Source organism: Anser brachyrhynchus (genome assembly GCF_964034855.1).
Source record: "Anser brachyrhynchus genome assembly, chromosome: 4".
Classification (NCBI taxonomy): domain Eukaryota; kingdom Metazoa; phylum Chordata; class Aves; order Anseriformes; family Anatidae; genus Anser; species Anser brachyrhynchus.
The window spans coordinates 72,499-95,061 of record NC_137698.1 but is presented as its reverse complement, the minus strand read 5'-3'; the positions used below and the strand labels follow the sequence as shown (position 1 = coordinate 95,061).

Below are 22,563 nucleotides of genomic sequence, written 5' to 3'. Positions count from 1 at the left end.
TTGGGCAGGAACGTTCCAGCTCGTGTGTCTTAAACAACGTAGCTTGTGCAGTGTGTGTTGTGTGGCCCGGGCAGAGTTTGCCGCGGCGCTGTGAGCGAAGAATCTCAGCTCGAGCTGGTGAGCAGCTGAAGTAAAGGAGCTGGGAAGAGAGAGGTATTGCAGCAGGTACGCTGTGGCTGTGAGGTGCCTCAGGGTGTGCTTTTCTCTTGTCTCTGCAGGGGCTTCATGAAGTCTTGGACAGGGAAATCCCCGTGTCACGGAGCAGTGAGGGAAGGTGGGAGTTTTATCAGCCTGGTGATCCCTTATCTGAAGCGAAGGGAAGACATTCAGGTGTTTCCCTCTGAGGGTCTGAGGTGAGGCTGTTTGGGACAGAGGAGTAATGTGCAGGTGGTCGCTTGCAAGCACAGTGGTCATTTTGTCCTTCTGTGTTCCCAGGTGGCATGGGTGATGGTGGCCGTTCCTTTGGAGCTTGGATCTAACTTGCAGGTACAGAGGCAAGTGGACTGCTGTTTTGAAACGAAAACATTAAATATGGGGTGACTTCTGTTGTTGAGGGATGGGTGCTAATGCTGTCAGCTGAATGTTTGTCTTCTGACTGTGTTTTCCTTTGTTCAGGCTGAAACGCAGTGTGCAGTACAGGACGTCACGGCGCGAGCTACCTCTGGAGTGACTCTGGTGAGTGATGAACAGAGGTAGCTGTTATTTTTGGGGTGCGGTTGTCGCTGCAGTTTTTTTAACTATATCAAGTAGAGTAAAATTCCAGTTTCTCTTTTGGAGGTGCTCTAGGTGGCTTCAGAGAACGGGTGGAAGCATCTGCCACGTGGGGTAGGTAAGCGGCTGAGGTAAAGGAGGGGATGAGAGTAACTGTCCTGAGGGTGCAGTGGCTTTTGCTGCTGTGGTTGCTTTCTGTTCTGCTTATCAGGTGCCACAGGCAAGGTGGTGGGCTGTGATAGTCTTTGGAATAGGAGCAAAGCAGGTCACTGGAATGCTGTTTGGTTCCTGAGACAGGAGTTGTAGAGGAGAAAAGCTTTCAATATTCAAAGCTGAAGCAAAAAAAATAAACCACAGCTGCTGCTTCTCCTCTTTCTACTTTCTTGTGTTTTGCCCCTCCCCTTTCCCAGGTGATTGGCTTTGGGTTCCAGGGAGGGCCTGGTGGTCATTGAGTCACAGGCATCCCATCAGAGAGCTCATTCTGCCTGGCTGCTCTTTGGGGTAAGTGCTTTGTTTTTCCTTCAGTGAGTTGCAGGTTTCTTTAGGTGGTTAAGAGTCTATGGACTGATGCGTTTCCAAGTAGAGACCGGTACGCCCATCTTTGTGAGGTAACAACTAGTAGGATCTGTTAGAGTAAACCAATCTAGTAATAGGTGCCTGTATTGCATGCAGCTCTTCTTCAGGTGAGTAATTGTTATAGCGTGTTTACGGATAGGATGGCAGTGTTACTTTGTGTGTTTGCTTTGTGGTTCTGGGTCCGTTATGATTTTTGCCGAATTGCGGGGCTTACTTGTGAGTCTTTGCCTGTATGTCAAATATTATCAAAGTTACAACCTCGGTGGTAAAGTGATGGAGCAGGGTTTAGGAGATAAGTATCATCGAGGCTCCCTGTGTAAGCATGTGTCTGCAAAGAGCAGCAGTAGGCGTGTAAGGGGTAGTCTTTTTCAGGGTTAGGGACAGTTTGTTATAGTCTTGGAGCTTTTGCCTGTGGTTTGTGTGGCTGTGGAGTCTTTAGACGTTGCAGCCTTCTAGATTTTCAGTGCTTGGAATTCACGTAATAGAGGCGTGCTTAGGATGTGTTGCCGGCTAACTCGTTTTTAAGAAATGGTGGGGTACGGTTCCTCGACCGCATAAGCACGGTAGCATTACCAAGAGACTGAGCAGGGACCCCTTTTTCATCTGTAAAGGGTAAGTCTGTGATTGCTGCCATCTGGGCACATTTTTGTGCCCATCACTGCAGTTAGTTTACTACATCAATTAGAGTAAAATTCCAGTTTCTCTTTTGGAGGTGCTCTAGGCGGCTTCAGAGAACGGGTGGAAGCATCTGCCACGTGGGGTAGGTAAGCGGCTGAGGTAAAGGAGGGGATGAGAGTAACTGTCCTGAGGGTGCAGTGGCTTTTGCTGCTGTGGTTGCTTTCTCTTCTGTTTATCAGGTGCCACAGGCAAGGTGGGCTGTGATAGTCTTTAGAATAGGAGCAAAGGAGGTCACTGGAATGCTGTTTGGTTCCTGAGAAAGGTGTTGCAGAGGAAAAAGTTGGTCTGGCGTGGCAGCTCCTGATGGTGGTCGTCTTCAGTAGGTGAAGCGGTGCCTGAAGCCCCATCCCGTGTAGCCTGAGGATGAGGCCTGCTTTCCAGCAGTTCCCAAAACTGTGTTGAGGCTGAAATAGTGTGTCTGTGTTTGGGCTGGGGTTGCACCTTGGTGAGTGTAGGGATGAGTTTTAAGTTGGTACAGCAGAGGGCCAGGCTCCGTTGTCCTGTAGTGTGTTTTGACCCATCAGCATAGCCTTTTGGTTTTCAGATAGCCTACTCAAGTACGTGATTTTTCCTGCAAGTGATGTTATTATATGGAATTTATTTTTTATTTTTTTTTGTTTTGGTGTGTGATCTGTTATGCTCCCAGATTTGTCTTTCTATATAAATAAAGGTTTGAGCTAATTCTAGCTGGAAAAATTTCAGTTACTTGCTTGGTCATATTGTCCTTTCAATATTCGAAGCGGCAGCAAAAGCATGGGTATTGTTGCTCTTAGAATCACCCCAGTTCTCTTGTCTGCAGTCTGCATGCTCTTGAGCTAAACCAGATTAAAGAAAAAACAAAAGAAAAACAAAAAACAAACAAAACACAAAACCAAAAAAAAAATCAAAAAACCCCACAGCTGCTGTGCTGCTTGTGCTCTTTCTACTTTCTTGTGCTTTGCCCCTCCCCTTTCCCAGGTGATTGGGTTTGGGTGCTGGGCGGGGCCAAATGGTATATGAGCCCCAGGTATGCCATTAGGGAGTTCATTGTGCCTGGGCTGCTCTTTGGGGTAAGTGCTTTGCTTTCCTTCAGTCAGTTGCAGGGTTCTTTGGGCAGGTTGGAGTCTATGGATTTCTAGATTTTAAGTGCTTGGAAATCACTTACTAGAGGGATATTTAGCAGAGGTTGCTGGCTCACTTGTTTTTGGGATGGTGGGATCCACTTGTGTTTTTGGGTTATATTTGAATCTCTAGATGTATGCAGCCACTTGTGTAACTCTCCAGAGGACTAAAAAGAGCCTGATTACACACTGCAAGAGGCTTGACCACGTAGGCGCAGTATTACCAAGAGACTGAGCGGGGTCGTATCAGAGTTACCTTTTTCATCTGTAAAGGGTAGGTCTGTGATCGGCGCCGCCCGGGCACATTTTGGCGCGGCGCCGCCCGGGCACATTTTGGCGCGGCGCCGCCCGGGCACATTTTGGCGCGGCGCCGCCCGGGCACATTTTGGCGCGGCGCCGCCCGGGCACATTTTGGCGCGGCGCCGCCCGGGCACATTTTGGCGCGGCGCCGCCCGGGCACATTTTGGCGCGGCGCCGCCCGGGCACATTTTGGCGCGGCGCCGCCCGGGCACATTTTGGCGCGGCGCCGCCCGGGCACATTTTGGCGCGGCGCCGCCCGGGCACATTTTGGCGCGGCGCCGCCCGGGCACATTTTGGCGCGGCGCCGCCCGGGCACATTTTGGCGCGGCGCCGCCCGGGCACATTTTGGCGCGGCGCCGCCCGGGCACATTTTGGCGCGGCGCCGCCCGGGCACATTTTGGCGCGGCGCCGCCCGGGCACATTTTGGCGCGGCGCCGCCCGGGCACATTTTGGCGCGGCGCCGCCCGGGCACATTTTGGCGCGGCGCCGCCCGGGCACATTTTGGCGCGGCGCCGCCCGGGCACATTTTGGCGCGGCGCCGCCCGGGCACATTTTGGCGCGGCGCCGCCCGGGCACATTTTGGCGCGGCGCCGCCCGGGCACATTTTGGCGCGGCGCCGCCCGGGCACATTTTGGCGCGGCGCCGCCCGGGCACATTTTGGCGCGGCGCCGCCCGGGCACATTTTGGCGCGGCGCCGCCCGGGCACATTTTGGCGCGGCGCCGCCCGGGCACATTTTGGCGCGGCGCCGCCCGGGCACATTTTGGCGCGGCGCCGCCCGGGCACATTTTGGCGCGGCGCCGCCCGGGCACATTTTGGCGCGGCGCCGCCCGGGCACATTTTGGCGCGGCGCCGCCCGGGCACATTTTGGCGCGGCGCCGCCCGGGCACATTTTGGCGCGGCGCCGCCCGGGCACATTTTGGCGCGGCGCCGCCCGGGCACATTTTGGCGCGGCGCCGCCCGGGCACATTTTGGCGCGGCGCCGCCCGGGCACATTTTGGCGCGGCGCCGCCCGGGCACATTTTGGCGCGGCGCCGCCCGGGCACATTTTGGCGCGGCGCCGCCCGGGCACATTTTGGCGCGGCGCCGCCCGGGCACATTTTGGCGCGGCGCCGCCCGGGCACATTTTGGCGCGGCGCCGCCCGGGCACATTTTGGCGCGGCGCCGCCCGGGCACATTTTGGCGCGGCGCCGCCCGGGCACATTTTGGCGCGGCGCCGCCCGGGCACATTTTGGCGCGGCGCCGCCCGGGCACATTTTGGCGCGGCGCCGCCCGGGCACATTTTGGCGCGGCGCCGCCCGGGCACATTTTGGCGCGGCGCCGCCCGGGCACATTTTGGCGCGGCGCCGCCCGGGCACATTTTGGCGCGGCGCCGCCCGGGCACATTTTGGCGCGGCGCCGCCCGGGCACATTTTGGCGCGGCGCCGCCCGGGCACATTTTGGCGCGGCGCCGCCCGGGCACATTTTGGCGCGGCGCCGCCCGGGCACATTTTGGCGCGGCGCCGCCCGGGCACATTTTGGCGCGGCGCCGCCCGGGCACATTTTGGCGCGGCGCCGCCCGGGCACATTTTGGCGCGGCGCCGCCCGGGCACATTTTGGCGCGGCGCCGCCCGGGCACATTTTGGCGCGGCGCCGCCCGGGCACATTTTGGCGCGGCGCCGCCCGGGCACATTTTGGCGCGGCGCCGCCCGGGCACATTTTGGCGCGGCGCCGCCCGGGCACATTTTGGCGCGGCGCCGCCCGGGCACATTTTGGCGCGGCGCCGCCCGGGCACATTTTGGCGCGGCGCCGCCCGGGCACATTTTGGCGCGGCGCCGCCCGGGCACATTTTGGCGCGGCGCCGCCCGGGCACATTTTGGCGCGGCGCCGCCCGGGCACATTTTTCTTAGATCGAGCTAACGAGCAGCCGAAGTAAAGCAACTGGGAAGAGAGAGGTATTGCAGCAGGTACGCTGTGGCTGTGAGGTGCCTCAGGGGGTGCTTTTCTCTCGTCCCTGCAGGTGCTTGGTGCAGTCTTGGACAGGGAAATCCCCGTGTCACGGAGCAGTGAGGGAAGGTGAGCGTGTTGTCAGCCTGGTCGTCCCTTAACCAAAGTGAAGGGACGTAGTGGGTTTATGTGGCAAGGTTTTGGTAGCAGGGGGCTCTAGGGGTGGCTTCTGTGCGAAGAATCTAGAAGCTGCCCCATGTTAGGTAATGGCCCCGCTGCTGAGCGGAGCCAATAAATGATGTTGTTTGCGCGTCTGTGAGAGCATATTTAAGACAGGAAAAAAAAAAAAAAAACAAAGACGCTGTGCCATGCAGCAGCTGGGAGAGCAAGAGGAGTGAGGAACAGCCTTGCAGGCGCCAAGGTCAGTGAAGAAGGAGGGGGAGAGGTACTCCTGGTGCCGGAGCAGAAGTCCCCCGCGGCCTGTGGCGAGGACCATGGTGAAGCAGGCTGTCCCCCTGCAGCCCACGGAGTACCACGGTGGAGCAGGGTTCCATGCTGCAGCTGGTGGAGGAGAGCACGGTGGAGCAGGTGGACCTGCACTGATGGAGGCTGCGGCCTGTGGAAGACCCTTGCCGGAGCAGATTCCGGGCCGGACCTGTAGACCGTGGAGAGGAGACCACGCAGGAGCAGGTGAGCTGGCAGGAGCTGCTGCCCGTGGGGGACCCAGGTTGGAGCAGTTTGCTCCTGAGGGATGGACCCCGTGGTATGGACCTACATCTGGAACAGTTCTGGAAGAGCTGCTGCCTGTGGGAAGGCCATGCCAGATCAGTTGACCAAGGACTGCATCCTGTGGGAGGAACCCCACAGCACAGGGGATGAGGGCGTCCGAGGAGGAGTGGCGGCAAAGAAGCGCTATAGACTGACCATAAACATCGATCACCTGCACCGCTGGGGGGGAGAAGGTGGAAGAGGGTGGCTGGGGGGGAAGGTGCTTTTGGTTGCTTTCGTTTGTTTCTCGCTTCTCTACATTGCGTAGTAATAAGCAATAAATCTTTCTGTCTTTCTATGCTGAGTGTGTTTTGCTTATCACGATATTTGCTGTGTAATCTCCTCATCCTTATCTCAACCCTTGAGCCCTTTTTCCTTGTATTTTCTCCCTGTCCTTCTTTGAGGAGGGAGAGGGAGAGAGCGGTTTTGGTGGAGCTCGGTCGCCTACCCCTGTAAAACCACCACAGGGGAAGATGTTCAGGTGTTTCCCTCTGAGGGTCTGAGGTGAGGCTGTTTGTCGCTGCAGTTGTCGCTGCCTGGTTGTCGCTGCAGTTTTTTTAACTACATCCAATAGAGTAAAATTCCAGTTTCTCTTTTAGAGGTGCTCTAGGTGGCTTCAGAGAACGGGTGGAAGCATCTGCCACGTGGGGTAGGTAAGCGGCTGAGGTAAAGGAGGGGATGAGAGTAACTGTCCTGAGGGTGCAGTGGCTTTTCTTGCTGTGGTTGCTTTCTGTTCTGCGTATCAGGTGCCACAGGCAAGGTGGTGGGCTGTGATAGTCTTTGGAATAGGAGCAAAGCAGGTCACTGGAATGCTGTTTGGTTCCTGAGACAGGAGTTGCAGAGGAAAAAGGTTGTCTGGCGTGGCAGCTCCTGATGGTGGTCTTCTTCAGTAGGTGAAGAGGTGCCTGAAGCCCCATCCCGTGTAGCCTGAAATGGTGTGTCTGTGTTTGGTTTGGGGTTGCACCTTGGTGAGTGTAGGGATAGGATTTAAGCTGGTGCAGCAGAGGGCCAGGCTCCATTGTCCTGTAGTGTGTTTTGACCCATCAGCATAGCCTTTTGGTTTTCAGATAGCCTACTCAAGTACGTGATTTATGCTGCGAGTGATGTTATTACATGGAATTGATCTTTTTTTCTGGTGTGTAATCTGCTATGCTCCTAGATTTTTTTTCCTGTATAAAAACAACGGTTTGAGCTGCTTGCAGCTGAAAAAAACTTCAGTTACTTGCTTGGTCATATTGTCCTTTCAATATTCAAAGCTGAAGCAAAAGCATGGGGATTGTTGCTTCTAGAATCACCCCAGCTCTCTTGTCTGCAGTCTGCATGCTGTTGAGCTAGGCCAGAAAAAACAAACAAACCAAAAAAACATAGTTGCTGCTGCTCCTGCTCTCTTTCTACTTTCTTGTGCTTTGCCCCTCCCCTTTCCCAGGTGATTGGGTTTGGGTGCTGGGCGGGGCCAAATGGTATATGAGCCCCAGGTATGCCATTAGGGAGTTCATTGTGCCTGGGCTGCTCTTTGGGGTAAGTGCTTTGTTTTTCCTTCAGTCAGTTGCAGGGTTCTTTGGGCAGGTTGGAGTCTATGGATTTCTAGATTTTAAGTGCTTGGAAATCACTTACTAGAGGGATATTTAGCAGAGGTTGCTGGCTCACTTGTTTTTGGGATGGTGGGATCCACTTGTGTTTTTGGGTTATATTTGAATCTCTAGACGTATGAAGCCACTTGTGTAACTCTCCAGAGGACTAAAAAGAGCTTGATTACACACTGCAAGAGGCTTGACCACGTAGGTGCAGTACTACCAAGAGACTGAGCAGGGTCGTATCAGAGTTACCTTTTTCATCTGTAAAGGGTAAGTCTGTGATTAGCCCTGCTGGGGCTGCTGTGTGTGCATGGCTTTTTGGCATTTGTGGAGCTCAGTTGTTTTTTTTGTGTTTATGTTCTTTTTTTTTTTTTTTAAGGCCAAGTAGTGTGTGCGCTGAGCGTGGTTGGCAGGAGGAGGTGGGGAATTGTCTGGCAGGGGAGCTGTTCAGGACTGGTAGGTTTGGTTTCTAGGAGCGTGCGGCATCCTTCCTGTGCGATGCCACTGATTGTTGGGCAGGAACGTTCCAGCTCGTGTGTCTTAAACAACGTAGCTTGTGCAGTGTGTGTTGTGTGGCCCGGGCAGAGTTTGCCGCGGCGCTGTGAGCGAAGAATCTCAGCTCGAGCTGGTGAGCAGCTGAAGTAAAGGAGCTGGGAAGAGAGAGGTATTGCAGCAGGTACGCTGTGGCTGTGAGGTGCCTCAGGGTGTGCTTTTCTCTTGTCTCTGCAGGGCCTTCATGAAGTCTTGGACAGGGAAATCCCCGTGTCACGGAGCAGTGAGGGAAGGTGGGAGTTTTATCAGCCTGGTGATCCCTTATCTGAAGCGAAGGGAAGACATTCAGGTGTTTCCCTCTGAGGGTCTGAGGTGAGGCTGTTTGGGACAGAGGAGTAATGTGCAGGTGGTCGCTTGCAAGCACAGTGGTCATTTTGTCCTTCTGTGTTCCCAGGTGGCATGGGTGATGGTGGCCGTTCCTTTCGAGCTTGGATCTAACTTGCAGGTACAGAGGCAAGTGGACTGCTGTTTTGAAACGAAAACATTAAATATGGGGTGACTTCTGTTGTTGAGGGATGGGTGCTAATGCTGTCAGCTGAATGTTTGTCTTCTGACTGTGTTTTCCTTTGTTCAGGCTGAAACGCAGTGTGCAGTACAGGACGTCACGGCGCGAGCTACCTCTGGAGTGACTCTGGTGAGTGATGAACAGAGGTAGGTGTTATTTTTGGGGTGCGGTTGTCGCTGCAGTTTTTTTAACTATATCAAGTAGAGTAAAATTCCAGTTTCTCTTTTGGAGGTGGCTCTAGGTGGCTTCAGAGAACGGGTGGAAGCATCTGCCACGTGGGGTAGGTAAGCGGCTGAGGTAAAGGAGGGGATGAGAGTAACTGTCCTGAGGGTGCAGTGGCTTTTGCTGCTGTGGTTGCTTTCTGTTCTGCTTATCAGGTGCCACAGGCAAGGTGGTGGGCTGTGATAGTCTTTGGAATAGGAGCAAAGCAGGTCACTGGAATGCTGTTTGGTTCCTGAGACAGGAGTTGTAGAGGAGAAAAGCTTTCAATATTCAAAGCTGAAGCAAAAAAAATAAACCACAGCTGCTGCTTCTCCTCTTTCTACTTTCTTGTGTTTTGCCCCTCCCCTTTCCCAGGTGATTGGCTTTGGGTTCCAGGGAGGGCCTGGTGGTCATTGAGTCACAGGCATCCCATCAGAGAGCTCATTCTGCCTGGCTGCTCTTTGGGGTAAGTGCTTTGTTTTTCCTTCAGTGAGTTGCAGGTTTCTTTAGGTGGTTAAGAGTCTATGGACCGATGCGTTTCCAAGTAGAGACCGGTACGCCCATCTTTGTGAGGTAACAACTAGTAGGATCTGTTAGAGTAAACCAATCTAGTAATAGGTGCCTGTATTGCATGCAGCTCTTCTTCAGGTGAGTAATTGTTATAGCGTGTTTACGGATAGGATGGCAGTGTTACTTTGTGTGTTTGCTTTGTGGTTCTGGGTCCGTTATGATTTTTGCCGAATTGCGGGGCTTACTTGTGAGTCTTTGCCTGTATGTCAAATATTATCAAAGTTACAACCTCGGTGGTAAAGTGATGGAGCAGGGTTTAGGAGATAAGTAGCATCGAGGCTCCCTGTGTAAGCATGTGTCTGCAAAGAGCAGCAGTAGGCGTGTAAGGGGTAGTCTTTTTCAGGGTTAGGGACAGTTTGTTATAGTCTTGGAGCTTTTGCCTGTGGTTTGTGTGGCTGTGGAGTCTTTAGACGTTGCAGCCTTCTAGATTTTCAGTGCTTGGAATTCACGTAATAGAGGCGTGCTTAGGATGTGTTGCCGGCTAACTCGTTTTTAAGAAATGGTGGGGTACGGTTCCTCGACCGCATAAGCACGGTAGCATTACCAAGAGACTGAGCAGGGACCCCTTTTTCATCTGTAAAGGGTAAGTCTGTGATTGCTGCCATCTGGGCACATTTTTGTGCCCATCACTGCAGTTAGTTTACTACATCAATTAGAGTAAAATTCCAGTTTCTCTTTTGGAGGTGCTCTAGGCGGCTTCAGAGAACGGGTGGAAGCATCTGCCACGTGGGGTAGGTAAGCGGCTGAGGTAAAGGAGGGGATGAGAGTAACTGTCCTGAGGGTGCAGTGGCTTTTGCTGCTGTGGTTGCTTTCTCTTCTGTTTATCAGGTGCCACAGGCAAGGTGGGCTGTGATAGTCTTTAGAATAGGAGCAAAGGAGGTCACTGGAATGCTGTTTGGTTCCTGAGAAAGGTGTTGCAGAGGAAAAAGTTGGTCTGGCGTGGCAGCTCCTGATGGTGGTCGTCTTCAGTAGGTGAAGTGGTGCCTGAAGCCCCATCCCGTGTAGCCTGAGGATGAGGCCTGCTTTCCAGCAGTTCCCAAAACTGTGTTGAGGCTGAAATAGTGTGTCTGTGTTTGGGCTGGGGTTGCACCTTGGTGAGTGTAGGGATGAGTTTTAAGTTGGTACAGCAGAGGGCCAGGCTCCGTTGTCCTGTAGTGTGTTTTGACCCATCAGCATAGCCTTTTGGTTTTCAGATAGCCTACTCAAGTACGTGATTTTTCCTGCAAGTGATGTTATTATATGGAATTTATTTTTTATTTTTTTTTGTTTTGGTGTGTGATCTGTTATGCTCCCAGATTTGTCTTTCTATATAAATAAAGGTTTGAGCTAATTCTAGCTGGAAAAATTTCAGTTACTTGCTTGGTCATATTGTCCTTTCAATATTCGAAGCGGCAGCAAAAGCATGGGTATTGTTGCTCTTAGAATCACCCCAGTTCTCTTGTCTGCAGTCTGCATGCTCTTGAGCTAAACCAGATTAAAGAAAAAACAAAAGAAAAACAAAAAACAAACAAAACACAAAACCAAAAAAAAAATCAAAAAACCCCACAGCTGCTGTGCTGCTTGTGCTCTTTCTACTTTCTTGTGCTTTGCCCCTCCCCTTTCCCAGGTGATTGGGTTTGGGTGCTGGGCGGGGCCAAATGGTATATGAGCCCCAGGTATGCCATTAGGGAGTTCATTGTGCCTGGGCTGCTCTTTGGGGTAAGTGCTTTGCTTTCCTTCAGTCAGTTGCAGGGTTCTTTGGGCAGGTTGGAGTCTATGGATTTCTAGATTTTAAGTGCTTGGAAATCACTTACTAGAGGGATATTTAGCAGAGGTTGCTGGCTCACTTGTTTTTGGGATGGTGGGATCCACTTGTGTTTTTGGGTTATATTTGAATCTCTAGATGTATGCAGCCACTTGTGTAACTCTCCAGAGGACTAAAAAGAGCCTGATTACACACTGCAAGAGGCTTGACCACGTAGGCGCAGTATTACCAAGAGACTGAGCGGGGTCGTATCAGAGTTACCTTTTTCATCTGTAAAGGGTAGGTCTGTGATCGGCGCCGCCCGGGCACATTTTGGCGCGGCGCCGCCCGGGCACATTTTGGCGCGGCGCCGCCCGGGCACATTTTGGCGCGGCGCCGCCCGGGCACATTTTGGCGCGGCGCCGCCCGGGCACATTTTGGCGCGGCGCCGCCCGGGCACATTTTGGCGCGGCGCCGCCCGGGCACATTTTGGCGCGGCGCCGCCCGGGCACATTTTGGCGCGGCGCCGCCCGGGCACATTTTGGCGCGGCGCCGCCCGGGCACATTTTGGCGCGGCGCCGCCCGGGCACATTTTGGCGCGGCGCCGCCCGGGCACATTTTGGCGCGGCGCCGCCCGGGCACATTTTGGCGCGGCGCCGCCCGGGCACATTTTGGCGCGGCGCCGCCCGGGCACATTTTGGCGCGGCGCCGCCCGGGCACATTTTGGCGCGGCGCCGCCCGGGCACATTTTGGCGCGGCGCCGCCCGGGCACATTTTGGCGCGGCGCCGCCCGGGCACATTTTGGCGCGGCGCCGCCCGGGCACATTTTGGCGCGGCGCCGCCCGGGCACATTTTGGCGCGGCGCCGCCCGGGCACATTTTGGCGCGGCGCCGCCCGGGCACATTTTGGCGCGGCGCCGCCCGGGCACATTTTGGCGCGGCGCCGCCCGGGCACATTTTGGCGCGGCGCCGCCCGGGCACATTTTGGCGCGGCGCCGCCCGGGCACATTTTGGCGCGGCGCCGCCCGGGCACATTTTGGCGCGGCGCCGCCCGGGCACATTTTGGCGCGGCGCCGCCCGGGCACATTTTGGCGCGGCGCCGCCCGGGCACATTTTGGCGCGGCGCCGCCCGGGCACATTTTGGCGCGGCGCCGCCCGGGCACATTTTGGCGCGGCGCCGCCCGGGCACATTTTGGCGCGGCGCCGCCCGGGCACATTTTGGCGCGGCGCCGCCCGGGCACATTTTGGCGCGGCGCCGCCCGGGCACATTTTGGCGCGGCGCCGCCCGGGCACATTTTGGCGCGGCGCCGCCCGGGCACATTTTGGCGCGGCGCCGCCCGGGCACATTTTGGCGCGGCGCCGCCCGGGCACATTTTGGCGCGGCGCCGCCCGGGCACATTTTGGCGCGGCGCCGCCCGGGCACATTTTGGCGCGGCGCCGCCCGGGCACATTTTGGCGCGGCGCCGCCCGGGCACATTTTGGCGCGGCGCCGCCCGGGCACATTTTGGCGCGGCGCCGCCCGGGCACATTTTGGCGCGGCGCCGCCCGGGCACATTTTGGCGCGGCGCCGCCCGGGCACATTTTGGCGCGGCGCCGCCCGGGCACATTTTGGCGCGGCGCCGCCCGGGCACATTTTGGCGCGGCGCCGCCCGGGCACATTTTGGCGCGGCGCCGCCCGGGCACATTTTGGCGCGGCGCCGCCCGGGCACATTTTGGCGCGGCGCCGCCCGGGCACATTTTGGCGCGGCGCCGCCCGGGCACATTTTGGCGCGGCGCCGCCCGGGCACATTTTGGCGCGGCGCCGCCCGGGCACATTTTGGCGCGGCGCCGCCCGGGCACATTTTGGCGCGGCGCCGCCCGGGCACATTTTGGCGCGGCGCCGCCCGGGCACATTTTGGCGCGGCGCCGCCCGGGCACATTTTGGCGCGGCGCCGCCCGGGCACATTTTGGCGCGGCGCCGCCCGGGCACATTTTGGCGCGGCGCCGCCCGGGCACATTTTGGCGCGGCGCCGCCCGGGCACATTTTGGCGCGGCGCCGCCCGGGCACATTTATCTTAGATCGAGCTAACGAGCAGCTGAAGTAAAGCAACTGGAAAAGAGAGGTATTGCAGCAGGTACGCTGTGGCTGTGAGGTGCCTCAGGTGGTGCTTTTCTCTCGTCTCTGCAGGTGCTTGGTGCAGTCTTGGACAGGGAAATCCCCATGTCACGGAGCAGTGAGGGAAGGTGAGCGTGTTGTCAGTCTGGTCGTCCCTTAACCAAAATGAAGGGACGTAGTGGGTTTATGTGGCAAGGTTTTGGTAGCAGGGGGCTCTAGGGGTGGCTTCTGTGCGAAGAATCTAGAAGCTGCCCCATGTTAGGTAATGGCCCTGCTGCTGAGCGGAGCCAATAAGTGATGTTGTTTGCGCGTCTGTGAGAGCATATTTAAGACAGAAAAAAAAAAAAAAAAACAAAGACGCTGTGCCATGCAGCAGCTGGGAGAGCAAGAGGAGTGAGGAACAGCCTTGCAGGCGCCAAGGTGAGTGAAGAAGGAGGGGGAGAGGTACTCCAGGTGCCGGAGCAGAAGTCCCCCGCGGCCTGTGGCGAGGACCATGGTGAAGCAGGCTGTCCCCCTGCAGCCCACGGAGTACCACGGTGGAGCAGGGTTCCATGCTGCAGCTGGTGGAGGAGAGCACGGTGGAGCAGGTGGACCTGCACTGACGGAGGCTGCGGCCTGTGGAAGACCCTTGCCGGAGCAGCTTCCGGGCCGGACCTGTAGACCGTGGAGAGGAGACCACGCAGGAGCAGGTGAGCTGGCAGGAGCTGCTGCCCGTGGGGGACCCAGGTTGGAGCAGTTTGCTCCTGAGGGATGGACCCCGTGGTATGGACCTACATCTGGAACAGTTCTGGAAGAGCTGCTGCCTGTGGGAAGGCCATGCCAGATCAGTTGACCAAGGACTGCATCCTGTGGGAGGAACCCCACAGCACAGGGGATGAGGGCGTCCGAGGAGGAGTGGCGGCAAAGAAGCGCTATAGACTGACCATAAACACCGATCACCTGCACCGCTGGGGGGGAGAAGGTGGAAGAGGGTGGCTGGGGGGGAAGGTGCTTTTGGTTGCTTTCGTTTGTTTCTCGCTTCTCTACATTGCGTAGTAATAAGCAATAAATCTTTCTGTCTTTCTATGCTGAGTGTGTTTTGCTTATCACGATATTTACTGTGTAATCTCCTCATCCTTATCTCAACCCTTGAGCCCTTTTTCCTTGTATTTTCTCCCTGTCCTTCTTTGAGGAGGGAGAGGGAGAGAGCGGTTTTGGTGGAGCTCGGTCGCCTACCCCTGTAAAACCACCACAGGGGAAGATGTTCAGGTGTTTCCCTCTGAGGGTCTGAGGTGAGGCTGTTTGTCGCTGCAGTTGTCGCTGGCTGGTTGTCGCTGCAGTTTTTTTTAACTACATCCAATAGAGTAAAATTCCAGTTTCTCTTTTGGAGGTGCTCTAGGTGGCTTCAGAGAACGGGTGGAAGCATCTGCCACGTGGGGTAGGTAAGCGGCTGAGGTAAAGGAGGGGATGAGAGTAACTGTCCTGAGGGTGCAGTGGCTTTTATTGCTGTGGTTGCTTTCTGTTCTGCTTATCAGGTGCCACAGGCAAGGTGGGCTGTGATAGTCTTTAGAATAGGAGCAAAGCAGGTCACTGGAATGCTGTTTGGTTCCTGAGAAAGGTGTTGCAGAGGAAAAAGGTGGTCTGGCGTGGCAGCTCCTGATGATGGTGGTCGTCTTCAGTAGGTGAAGCGGTGCCTGAAGCCCCATGCCGTGGAGCCTGAGCACGCCTCGCTGAGGATGAAGCCTGCTTTCCAGCAGTTCCCAAAACTGTGTTGAGGCTGAAATGGTGTGTCTGTGTTTGGGTTGGGGTTGCACCTTGGTGAGTGTAGGGATGAGTTTTAAGTTGGTGCAGCAGAGGGCCAGGCTCCATTGTCCTGTAGTGTGTTTTGACCCATCAGCATAGCCTTTTGGTTTACAGATAGCCTACTCAAGTACGTGATTTTTCCTGCAAGTGATGTTATTACATGGAATTGATTTTTTTTTGTTGTTTTGGCGTGTGATCTGTTATGCTCCCAGATTTTTCTTTCTATATAAAGAAAGGTTTGAGCTAATTCCAGCTGAAAAAAATTCAGTTGCTTGGTCGTATTGTCCTTTCAATATTCAAAGCTGCAGCAAAAGCATGGGTATTGTTGCTTCTAGAATCACCCCAGTTCTCTTGTCTGCAGTCTGCATGCTATTGAGCTAAACCAGATTTAAAAAAAAACAAAACAACACAGTAAACAGAAACAAGAAACAAACCACCACAGCTGTTGCTCCTGCTCTCTTTCTACTTTCTTGTGCTTTGCCCCTCCCCTTTCCCAGGTGATTGGGTTTGGGTGCTGGGCGGGGCCAAATGGTATATGAGCCCCAGGTATGCCATTAGGGAGTTCATTGTGCCTGGGCTGCTCTTTGGGGTAAGTGCTTTGTTTTTCAGTCAATTGCAGGGTTCTTTGGGCAGGTTGGTGTCTATGGATTTCTAGATTTTAAGTGCTTGGAAATCACTTACTAGAGGGATATTTAGCAGAGGTTGCTGGCTCACTTGTTTTTGGGATGGTGGGATCCACTTGTGTTTTTGGGTTATATTTGAATCTCTAGACGTATGAAGCCACTTGTGTAACTCTCCGGAGGACTAAAAAGAGCCTGATTACACACTACAAGAGGCTTGACCACGTAGGCGCAGTATTACCAAGAGACTGAGCAGGGTCGTATCAGAGTTACCTTTTTCATCTGTAAAGGGTAAGTCTGTGATTAGCCCTGCTGGGGCTGCTGTGTGTGCATGGCTTTTCGGCATTTGTGGAGCTCAGTTGTTTTTTTTGTGTGTGTATGGTATTACTTTTTTTTTTTTTCTTTTGAGAGCCAAGTAGTGTGTGCGCTGAGCGTGGTTGGCAGGAGGAGGTGGGGAATTGTCTGGCAGGGGAGCTGTTCAGGACTGGTAGGTTTGGTTTCTAGGAGCGTGCGGCATCCTTCCTGTGCGATGCCACTGATTGTTGGGCAGGAACGTTCCAGCTCGTGTGTCTTAAACAACGTAGCTTGTGCAGTGTGTGTTGTGTGGCCCGGGCAGAGTTTGCCGCGCGCTGTGAGCGAAGAATCTCAGTTCGAGCTGGTGAGCAGCTGAAGTAAAGGAGCTGGGAAGAGAGAGGTATTGCAGCAGGTACGCTGTGGCTGTGAGGTGCCTCAGGGTGTGCTTTTCTCTTGTCTCTGCAGGGGCCTCATGAAGTCTTGGACAGGGAAATCCCCGTGTCACGGAGCAGTGAGGGAAGGTGGGAGTTTTATCAGCCTGGTGATCCCTTATCTGAAGCGAAGGGAAGACATTCAGGCGTTTCCCTCTGAGGGTCTGAGGTGAGGCTGTTTGGGACAGAGGAGCAATGTGGCAGGTGGTGGCTTGCAAGCACAGTGGTCATTTTGTCCTTCTGTGTTCCCAGGTGGCATGGGTGATGGTGGCCGTTCCTTTCGAGCTTGGATCTAACTTGCAGGTACAGAGGCAAGTGGACTGCTGTTTTGAAACAAAAACATTAAATATGGGGTGACTTCTGTTGTTGAGGGATGGGTGCTAATGCTGTCAGCTGAATGTTTGTCTTCTGACTGTGTTTTCCTTTGTTCAGGCTGAAACGCAGTGTGCAGTACAGGACGTCACGACGCGAGCTACCTCTGGAGTGACTCTGGTGAGTGATGAACAGAGGTAGGTGTTATTTTTGGGGTGCGGTTGTCGCTGCAGTTTTTTTAACTATATCAAATAGAGTAAAATTCCAGTTTCTCTTTTGGAGGTGCTCTAGGAGGCTTCAGAGAACGGGTGGAAGCATCTGCCATGTGGGGTAGGTAAGCGGCTGAGGTAAAGGAGGGGATGAGAGTAACTGTCCTGAGGGTGCAGTGGCTTTTATTGCTGTGGTTGCTTTCTGTTCTGCTTATCAGGTGCCACAGGCAAGGTGGGCTGTGATAGTCTTTGGAATAGGAGCAAAGCAGGTCACTGGAATGCTGTTTGGTTCCTGAGACAGGAGTTGTAGAGGAGAAAAGCTTTCAATATTCAAAGCTGAAGCAAAAAAAAATAAACCACAGCTGCTGCTTCTCCTCTTTCTACTTTCTTGTGTTTTGCCCCTCCCCTTTCCCAGGTGATTGGCTTTGGGTTCCAGGGAGGGCCTGGTGGTCATTGAGTCACAGGCATCCCATCAGAGAGCTCATTCTGCCTGGGCTGCTCTTTGGGGTAAGTGCTTTGTTTTTCCTTCAGTGAGTTGCAGGTTTCTTTAGGTGGTTAAGAGTCTATGGACTGATGCGTTTCCAAGTAGAGACTGGTACGCCCATCTTTGTGAGGTAACAACTAGTAGGATCTGTTAGAGTAAACCAATCTAGTAATAGGTGCCTGTATTGCATGCAGCTCTTCTTCAGGTGAGTAATTGTTATAGCGTGTTTACGGATAGGATGGCAGTGTTACTTTGTGTGTTTGCTTTGTGGTTCTGGGTCCGTTATGATTTTTGCCGAATTGCGGGGCTTACTTGTGAGTCTTTGCCTGTATGTCAAATATTATCAAAGTTACAACCTCGGTGGTAAAGTGATGGAGCAGGGTTTAGGAGATAAGTATCATCGAGGCTCCCTGTGTAAGCATGTGTCTGAAAAGAGCAGCAGTAGGCGTGTAAGGGGTAGTCTTTTTCAGGGTTAGGGACAGTTTGTTATAGTCTTGGAGCTTTTGCCTGTGGTTTGTGTGGCTGTAGAGTCTTTACACGTTGCAGCCTTCTAGATTTTCAGTGCTTGGAATTCACGTAATAGAGGCGTGCTTAGGATGTGTTGCCGGCTAACTCGTTTTTAAGAAATGGTGGGGTACGGTTCCTCGACCGCATAAGCACGGTAGCATTACCAAGAGACTGAGCAGGGTCCCCTTTTTCATCTGTAAAGGGTAAGTCTGTGATTGCTGCCATCTGGGCACATTTTTGTGCCCATCACTGCAGTTAGTTTACTACATCAATTAGAGTAAAATTCCAGTTTCTCTTTTGGAGGTGCTCTAGGTGGCTTCAGAGAACGGGTGGAAGCATCTGCCACGTGGGGTAGGTAAGCGGCTGAGGTAAAGGAGGGGATGAGAGTAACTGTCCTGAGGGTGCAGTGGCTTTTGCTGCTGTGGTTGCTTTCTCTTCTGTTTATCAGGTGCCACAGGCAAGGTGGGCTGTGATAGTCTTTAGAATAGGAGCAAAGCAGGTCACTGGAATGCTGTTTGGTTCCTGAGAAAGGTGTTGCAGAGGAAAAAGGTGGTCTGGCGTGGCAGCTCCTGATGATGGTGGTCGTCTTCAGTAGGTGAAGCGGTGCCTGAAGCCCCATGCCGTGGAGCCTGAGCACGCCTCGCTGAGGATGAAGCCTGCTTTCCAGCAGTTCCCAAAACTGTGTTGAGGCTGAAATGGTGCGTCTGTGTTTGGGCTGGGGTTGCACCTTGGTGAGTGTAGGGATGAGTTTTAAGTCGGTACAGCAGAGGGCCAGGCTCCGTTGTCCTGTAGTGTGTTTTGACCCATCAGCATAGCCTTTTGGTTTTCAGATAGCCTACTCAAGTACGTGATTTTTCCTGCAAGTGATGTTATTATATGGAATTTATTTTTGTTTTGGCGTGTGATCTGTTATGCTCCCAGATTTTTCTTTCTATATAAATAAAGGTTTGAGCTAATTCTAGCTGGAAAAATTTCAGTTACTTGCTTGGTCATATTGTCCTTTCAATATTCAAAGCTGCAGCAAAAGCATGGGTATTGTTGCTTCTAGAATCACCCCAGTTCTCTTGTCTGCAGTCTGCATGCTGTTGAGCTAAACCAGATTAAAGAAAAAACAAAAGAAAAACAAAAAACAAAGAAACAAAACACAAAACCAAAAAAAAAACCATCAAAAAAACCCCACAGCTGCTGTGCTGCTTGTGCTCTTTCTACTTTCTTGTGCTTGCCACCTCCCCTTTCCCAGGTGATTGGGTTTGGGTGCTGGGCAGGGCCAAATGGTATATGAGCCCCAGGTATGCCATTAGAGAGTTCATTGTGCCTGGGCTGCTCTTTGGGGTAAGTGCTTTGCTTTCCTTCAGTCAGTTGCAGGGTTCTTTGGGCAGGTTGGTGTCTATGGATTTCTAGATTTTAAGTGCTTGGAAATCACTTACTAGAGGGATATTTAGCAGAGGTTGCTGGCTCACTTGTTTTTGGGATGGTGGGATCCACTTGTGTTTTTGGGTTATATTTGAATCTCTAGACGTATGAAGCCACTTGTGTAACTCTCCGGAGGACTAAAAAGAGCCTGATTACACACTACAAGAGGCTTGACCACGTAGGCGCAGTATTACCAAGAGACTGAGCAGGGTCGTATCAGAGTTATCTTTTTCATCTGTAAAGGGTAGGTCTGTGATCGGCGCCGCCCGGGCACATTTTGGCGCGGCGCCGCCCGGGCACATTTTGGCGCGGCGCCGCCCGGGCACATTTTGGCGCGGCGCCGCCCGGGCACATTTTGGCGCGGCGCCGCCCGGGCACATTTTGGCGCGGCGCCGCCCGGGCACATTTTGGCGCGGCGCCGCCCGGGCACATTTTGGCGCGGCGCCGCCCGGGCACATTTTGGCGCGGCGCCGCCCGGGCACATTTTGGCGCGGCGCCGCCCGGGCACATTTTGGCGCGGCGCCGCCCGGGCACATTTTGGCGCGGCGCCGCCCGGGCACATTTTGGCGCGGCGCCGCCCGGGCACATTTTGGCGCGGCGCCGCCCGGGCACATTTTGGCGCGGCGCCGCCCGGGCACATTTTGGCGCGGCGCCGCCCGGGCACATTTTGGCGCGGCGCCGCCCGGGCACATTTTGGCGCGGCGCCGCCCGGGCACATTTTGGCGCGGCGCCGCCCGGGCACATTTTGGCGCGGCGCCGCCCGGGCACATTTTGGCGCGGCGCCGCCCGGGCACATTTTGGCGCGGCGCCGCCCGGGCACATTTTGGCGCGGCGCCGCCCGGGCACATTTTGGCGCGGCGCCGCCCGGGCACATTTTGGCGCGGCGCCGCCCGGGCACATTTTGGCGCGGCGCCGCCCGGGCACATTTTGGCGCGGCGCCGCCCGGGCACATTTTGGCGCGGCGCCGCCCGGGCACATTTTGGCGCGGCGCCGCCCGGGCACATTTTGGCGCGGCGCCGCCCGGGCACATTTTGGCGCGGCGCCGCCCGGGCACATTTTGGCGCGGCGCCGCCCGGGCACATTTTGGCGCGGCGCCGCCCGGGCACATTTTGGCGCGGCGCCGCCCGGGCACATTTTGGCGCGGCGCCGCCCGGGCACATTTTGGCGCGGCGCCGCCCGGGCACATTTTGGCGCGGCGCCGCCCGGGCACATTTTGGCGCGGCGCCGCCCGGGCACATTTTGGCGCGGCGCCGCCCGGGCACATTTTGGCGCGGCGCCGCCCGGGCACATTTTGGCGCGGCGCCGCCCGGGCACATTTTGGCGCGGCGCCGCCCGGGCACATTTTGGCGCGGCGCCGCCCGGGCACATTTTGGCGCGGCGCCGCCCGGGCACATTTTGGCGCGGCGCCGCCCGGGCACATTTTGGCGCGGCGCCGCCCGGGCACATTTTGGCGCGGCGCCGCCCGGGCACATTTTGGCGCGGCGCCGCCCGGGCACATTTTGGCGCGGCGCCGCCCGGGCACATTTTGGCGCGGCGCCGCCCGGGCACATTTTGGCGCGGCGCCGCCCGGGCACATTTTGGCGCGGCGCCGCCCGGGCACATTTTGGCGCGGCGCCGCCCGGGCACATTTTGGCGCGGCGCCGCCCGGGCACATTTTGGCGCGGCGCCGCCCGGGCACATTTTGGCGCGGCGCCGCCCGGGCACATTTTGGCGCGGCGCCGCCCGGGCACATTTTGGCGCGGCGCCGCCCGGGCACATTTTGGCGCGGCGCCGCCCGGGCACATTTTGGCGCGGCGCCGCCCGGGCACATTTTGGCGCGGCGCCGCCCGGGCACATTTTGGCGCGGCGCCGCCCGGGCACATTTTGGCGCGGCGCCGCCCGGGCACATTTTGGCGCGGCGCCGCCCGGGCACATTTTGGCGCGGCGCCGCCCGGGCACATTTTGGCGCGGCGCCGCCCGGGCACATTTTGGCGCGGCGCCGCCCGGGCACATTTTGGCGCGGCGCCGCCCGGGCACATTTTGGCGCGGCGCCGCCCGGGCACATTTTGGCGCGGCGCCGCCCGGGCACATTTTGGCGCGGCGCCGCCCGGGCACATTTTGGCGCGGCGCCGCCCGGGCACATTTTGGCGCGGCGCCGCCCGGGCACATTTTGGCGCGGCGCCGCCCGGGCACATTTTGGCGCGGCGCCGCCCGGGCACATTTATCTTAGATCGAGCTAACGAGCAGCTGAAGTAAAGCAACTGGGAAGAGAGGTATTGCAGCAGGTACGCTGTGGCTGTGAGGTGCCTCAGGGGGTGCTTTTCTCTCGTCTCTGCAGGTGCTTGGTGCAGTCTTGGACAGGGAAATCCCCGTGTCACGGAGCAGTGAGGGAAGGTGAGCGTGTTGTCAGTCTGGTCGTCCCTTAACCAAAATGAAGGGACGTAGTGGGTTTATGTGGCAAGGTTTTGGTAGCAGGGGGCTCTAGGGGTGGCTTCTGTGCGAAGAATCTAGAAGCTGCCCCATGTTAGGTAATGGCCCTGCTGCTGAGCGGAGCCAATAAGTGATGTTGTTTGTGCGTCTGTGAGAGCATATTTAAGACAGGAAAAAAAAAAAAAAAAACAAAGACGCTGTGCCATGCAGCAGCTGGGAGAGCAAGAGGAGTGAGGAACAGCCTTGCAGGCGCCAAGGTGAGTGAAGAAGGAGGGGGAGAGGTACTCCAGGTGCCGGAGCAGAAGTCCCCCGCGGCCTGTGGCGAGGACCATGGTGAAGCAGGCTGTCCCCCTGCAGCCCACGGGGTACCACGGTGGAGCAGGGTTCCATGCTGCAGCTGGTGGAGGAGAGCACGGTGGAGCAGGTGGACCTGCACTGACGGAGGCTGCGGCCTGTGGAAGACCCTTGCCGGAGCAGCTTCCGGGCCGGACTTGTAGACCGTGGAGAGGAGACCACGCAGGAGCAGGTGAGCTGGCAGGAGCTGCTGCCCGTGGGGGACCCAGGTTGGAGCAGTTTGCTCCTGAGGGATGGACCCCGTGGTATGGACCTACATCTGGAACAGTTCTGGAAGAGCTGCTGCCTGTGGGAAGGCCATGCCAGATCAGTTGACCAAGGACTGCATCCTGTGGGAGGAACCCCACAGCACAGGGGATGAGGGCGTCCGAGGAGGAGTGGTGGCAAAGAAGCGCTATAGACTGACCATAAACACCGATCACCTGCACCGCTGGGGGGGAGAAGGTGGAAGAGGGTGGCTGGGGGGGAAGGT

The 22,563-nt window shown here is 56.1% G+C and overlaps 2 protein-coding genes across 8 annotated transcripts; both read left to right on the top strand.

Moving 5' to 3' along the window:
• The first annotated feature begins 229 nt into the window (after window positions 1-229).
• LOC308193947 (uncharacterized protein) lies at window positions 230-14,380 on the top strand. Of its 6 annotated transcripts, XM_080589145.1 has the most exons (13): window positions 230-274; window positions 436-486; window positions 616-675; window positions 778-829; window positions 923-1,212; window positions 5,363-5,418; window positions 5,553-5,979; window positions 6,462-6,561; window positions 8,578-8,628; window positions 8,758-8,834; window positions 13,349-13,404; window positions 13,650-13,696; window positions 13,797-14,380. In XM_080589145.1, exons 9-13 carry the CDS (start codon window positions 8,590-8,592, stop codon window positions 14,106-14,108), a joined length of 531 nt encoding a protein of 176 aa, XP_080445271.1. In that variant the 5' UTR covers window positions 230-274; window positions 436-486; window positions 616-675; window positions 778-829; window positions 923-1,212; window positions 5,363-5,418; window positions 5,553-5,979; window positions 6,462-6,561; window positions 8,578-8,589; the 3' UTR covers window positions 14,109-14,380. The 6 variants fall into 6 exon arrangements, 4 of the variants coding, with proteins under 4 accessions (XP_080445271.1, XP_080445273.1, XP_080445272.1 ...); XR_013950097.1 differs by lacking the exons at window positions 230-274; window positions 778-829; window positions 923-1,212; ... (4 more) ...; window positions 13,650-13,696; window positions 13,797-14,380 and adding exons at window positions 6,657-6,710; window positions 7,761-7,961 and having other exon boundaries at window positions 400-486; window positions 5,664-5,710; window positions 5,811-5,979; XM_080589147.1 differs by lacking the exons at window positions 230-274; window positions 778-829; window positions 923-1,212; ... (4 more) ...; window positions 13,650-13,696; window positions 13,797-14,380 and adding an exon at window positions 6,076-6,228 and having other exon boundaries at window positions 400-486; window positions 5,664-5,710; window positions 5,811-5,979.
• Window positions 14,381-14,757: 377 nt separating this feature from the next.
• On the top strand, window positions 14,758-22,082 carry LOC308193948 (uncharacterized protein). 2 transcript variants are annotated; one of them, XM_080589149.1, is made up of 8 exons: window positions 14,758-15,040; window positions 15,829-15,969; window positions 16,438-16,572; window positions 16,656-16,706; window positions 16,836-16,912; window positions 18,219-18,266; window positions 21,646-21,701; window positions 21,836-22,082. In XM_080589149.1, the coding sequence occupies exons 4-8, from the start codon at window positions 16,668-16,670 to the stop codon at window positions 21,865-21,867; spliced, it is 252 nt and encodes an 83-aa protein (XP_080445275.1). In that variant the 5' UTR covers window positions 14,758-15,040; window positions 15,829-15,969; window positions 16,438-16,572; window positions 16,656-16,667; the 3' UTR covers window positions 21,868-22,082. The 2 variants fall into 2 exon arrangements, 1 of the variants encoding a protein (XP_080445275.1); XR_013950099.1 differs by lacking the exons at window positions 14,758-15,040; window positions 15,829-15,969; window positions 16,438-16,572; ... (1 more) ...; window positions 16,836-16,912; window positions 18,219-18,266 and having other exon boundaries at window positions 21,415-21,701; window positions 21,948-22,082.
• The last annotated feature ends 481 nt before the right edge of the window (window positions 22,083-22,563 follow it).

Bases quoted from the DNA above. Each gene is read 5' to 3' on its own strand.
- LOC308193948 (XM_080589149.1), top strand. From the start codon at position 16,668: ATGGTGGCCGTTCCTTTCGAGCTTGGATCTAACTTGCAG. The intron at 16,707-16,835 runs GTACAGAGGCAA...TCCTTTGTTCAG, and splicing joins AGCTTGGATCTAACTTGCAG to GCTGAAACGCAGTGTGCAGT. The intron at 21,702-21,835 runs GTGAGCGTGTTG...GCCCCATGTTAG, and splicing joins TCACGGAGCAGTGAGGGAAG to GTAATGGCCCTGCTGCTGAG.
- LOC308193947 (XM_080589145.1), top strand. From the start codon at position 8,590: ATGGTGGCCGTTCCTTTCGAGCTTGGATCTAACTTGCAG. The intron at 8,835-13,348 runs GTAGGTGTTATT...TCGTCTCTGCAG, and splicing joins CTGGTGAGTGATGAACAGAG to GTGCTTGGTGCAGTCTTGGA. The intron at 13,697-13,796 runs GTGAGTGAAGAA...GTCCCCCTGCAG, and splicing joins ACAGCCTTGCAGGCGCCAAG to CCCACGGAGTACCACGGTGG.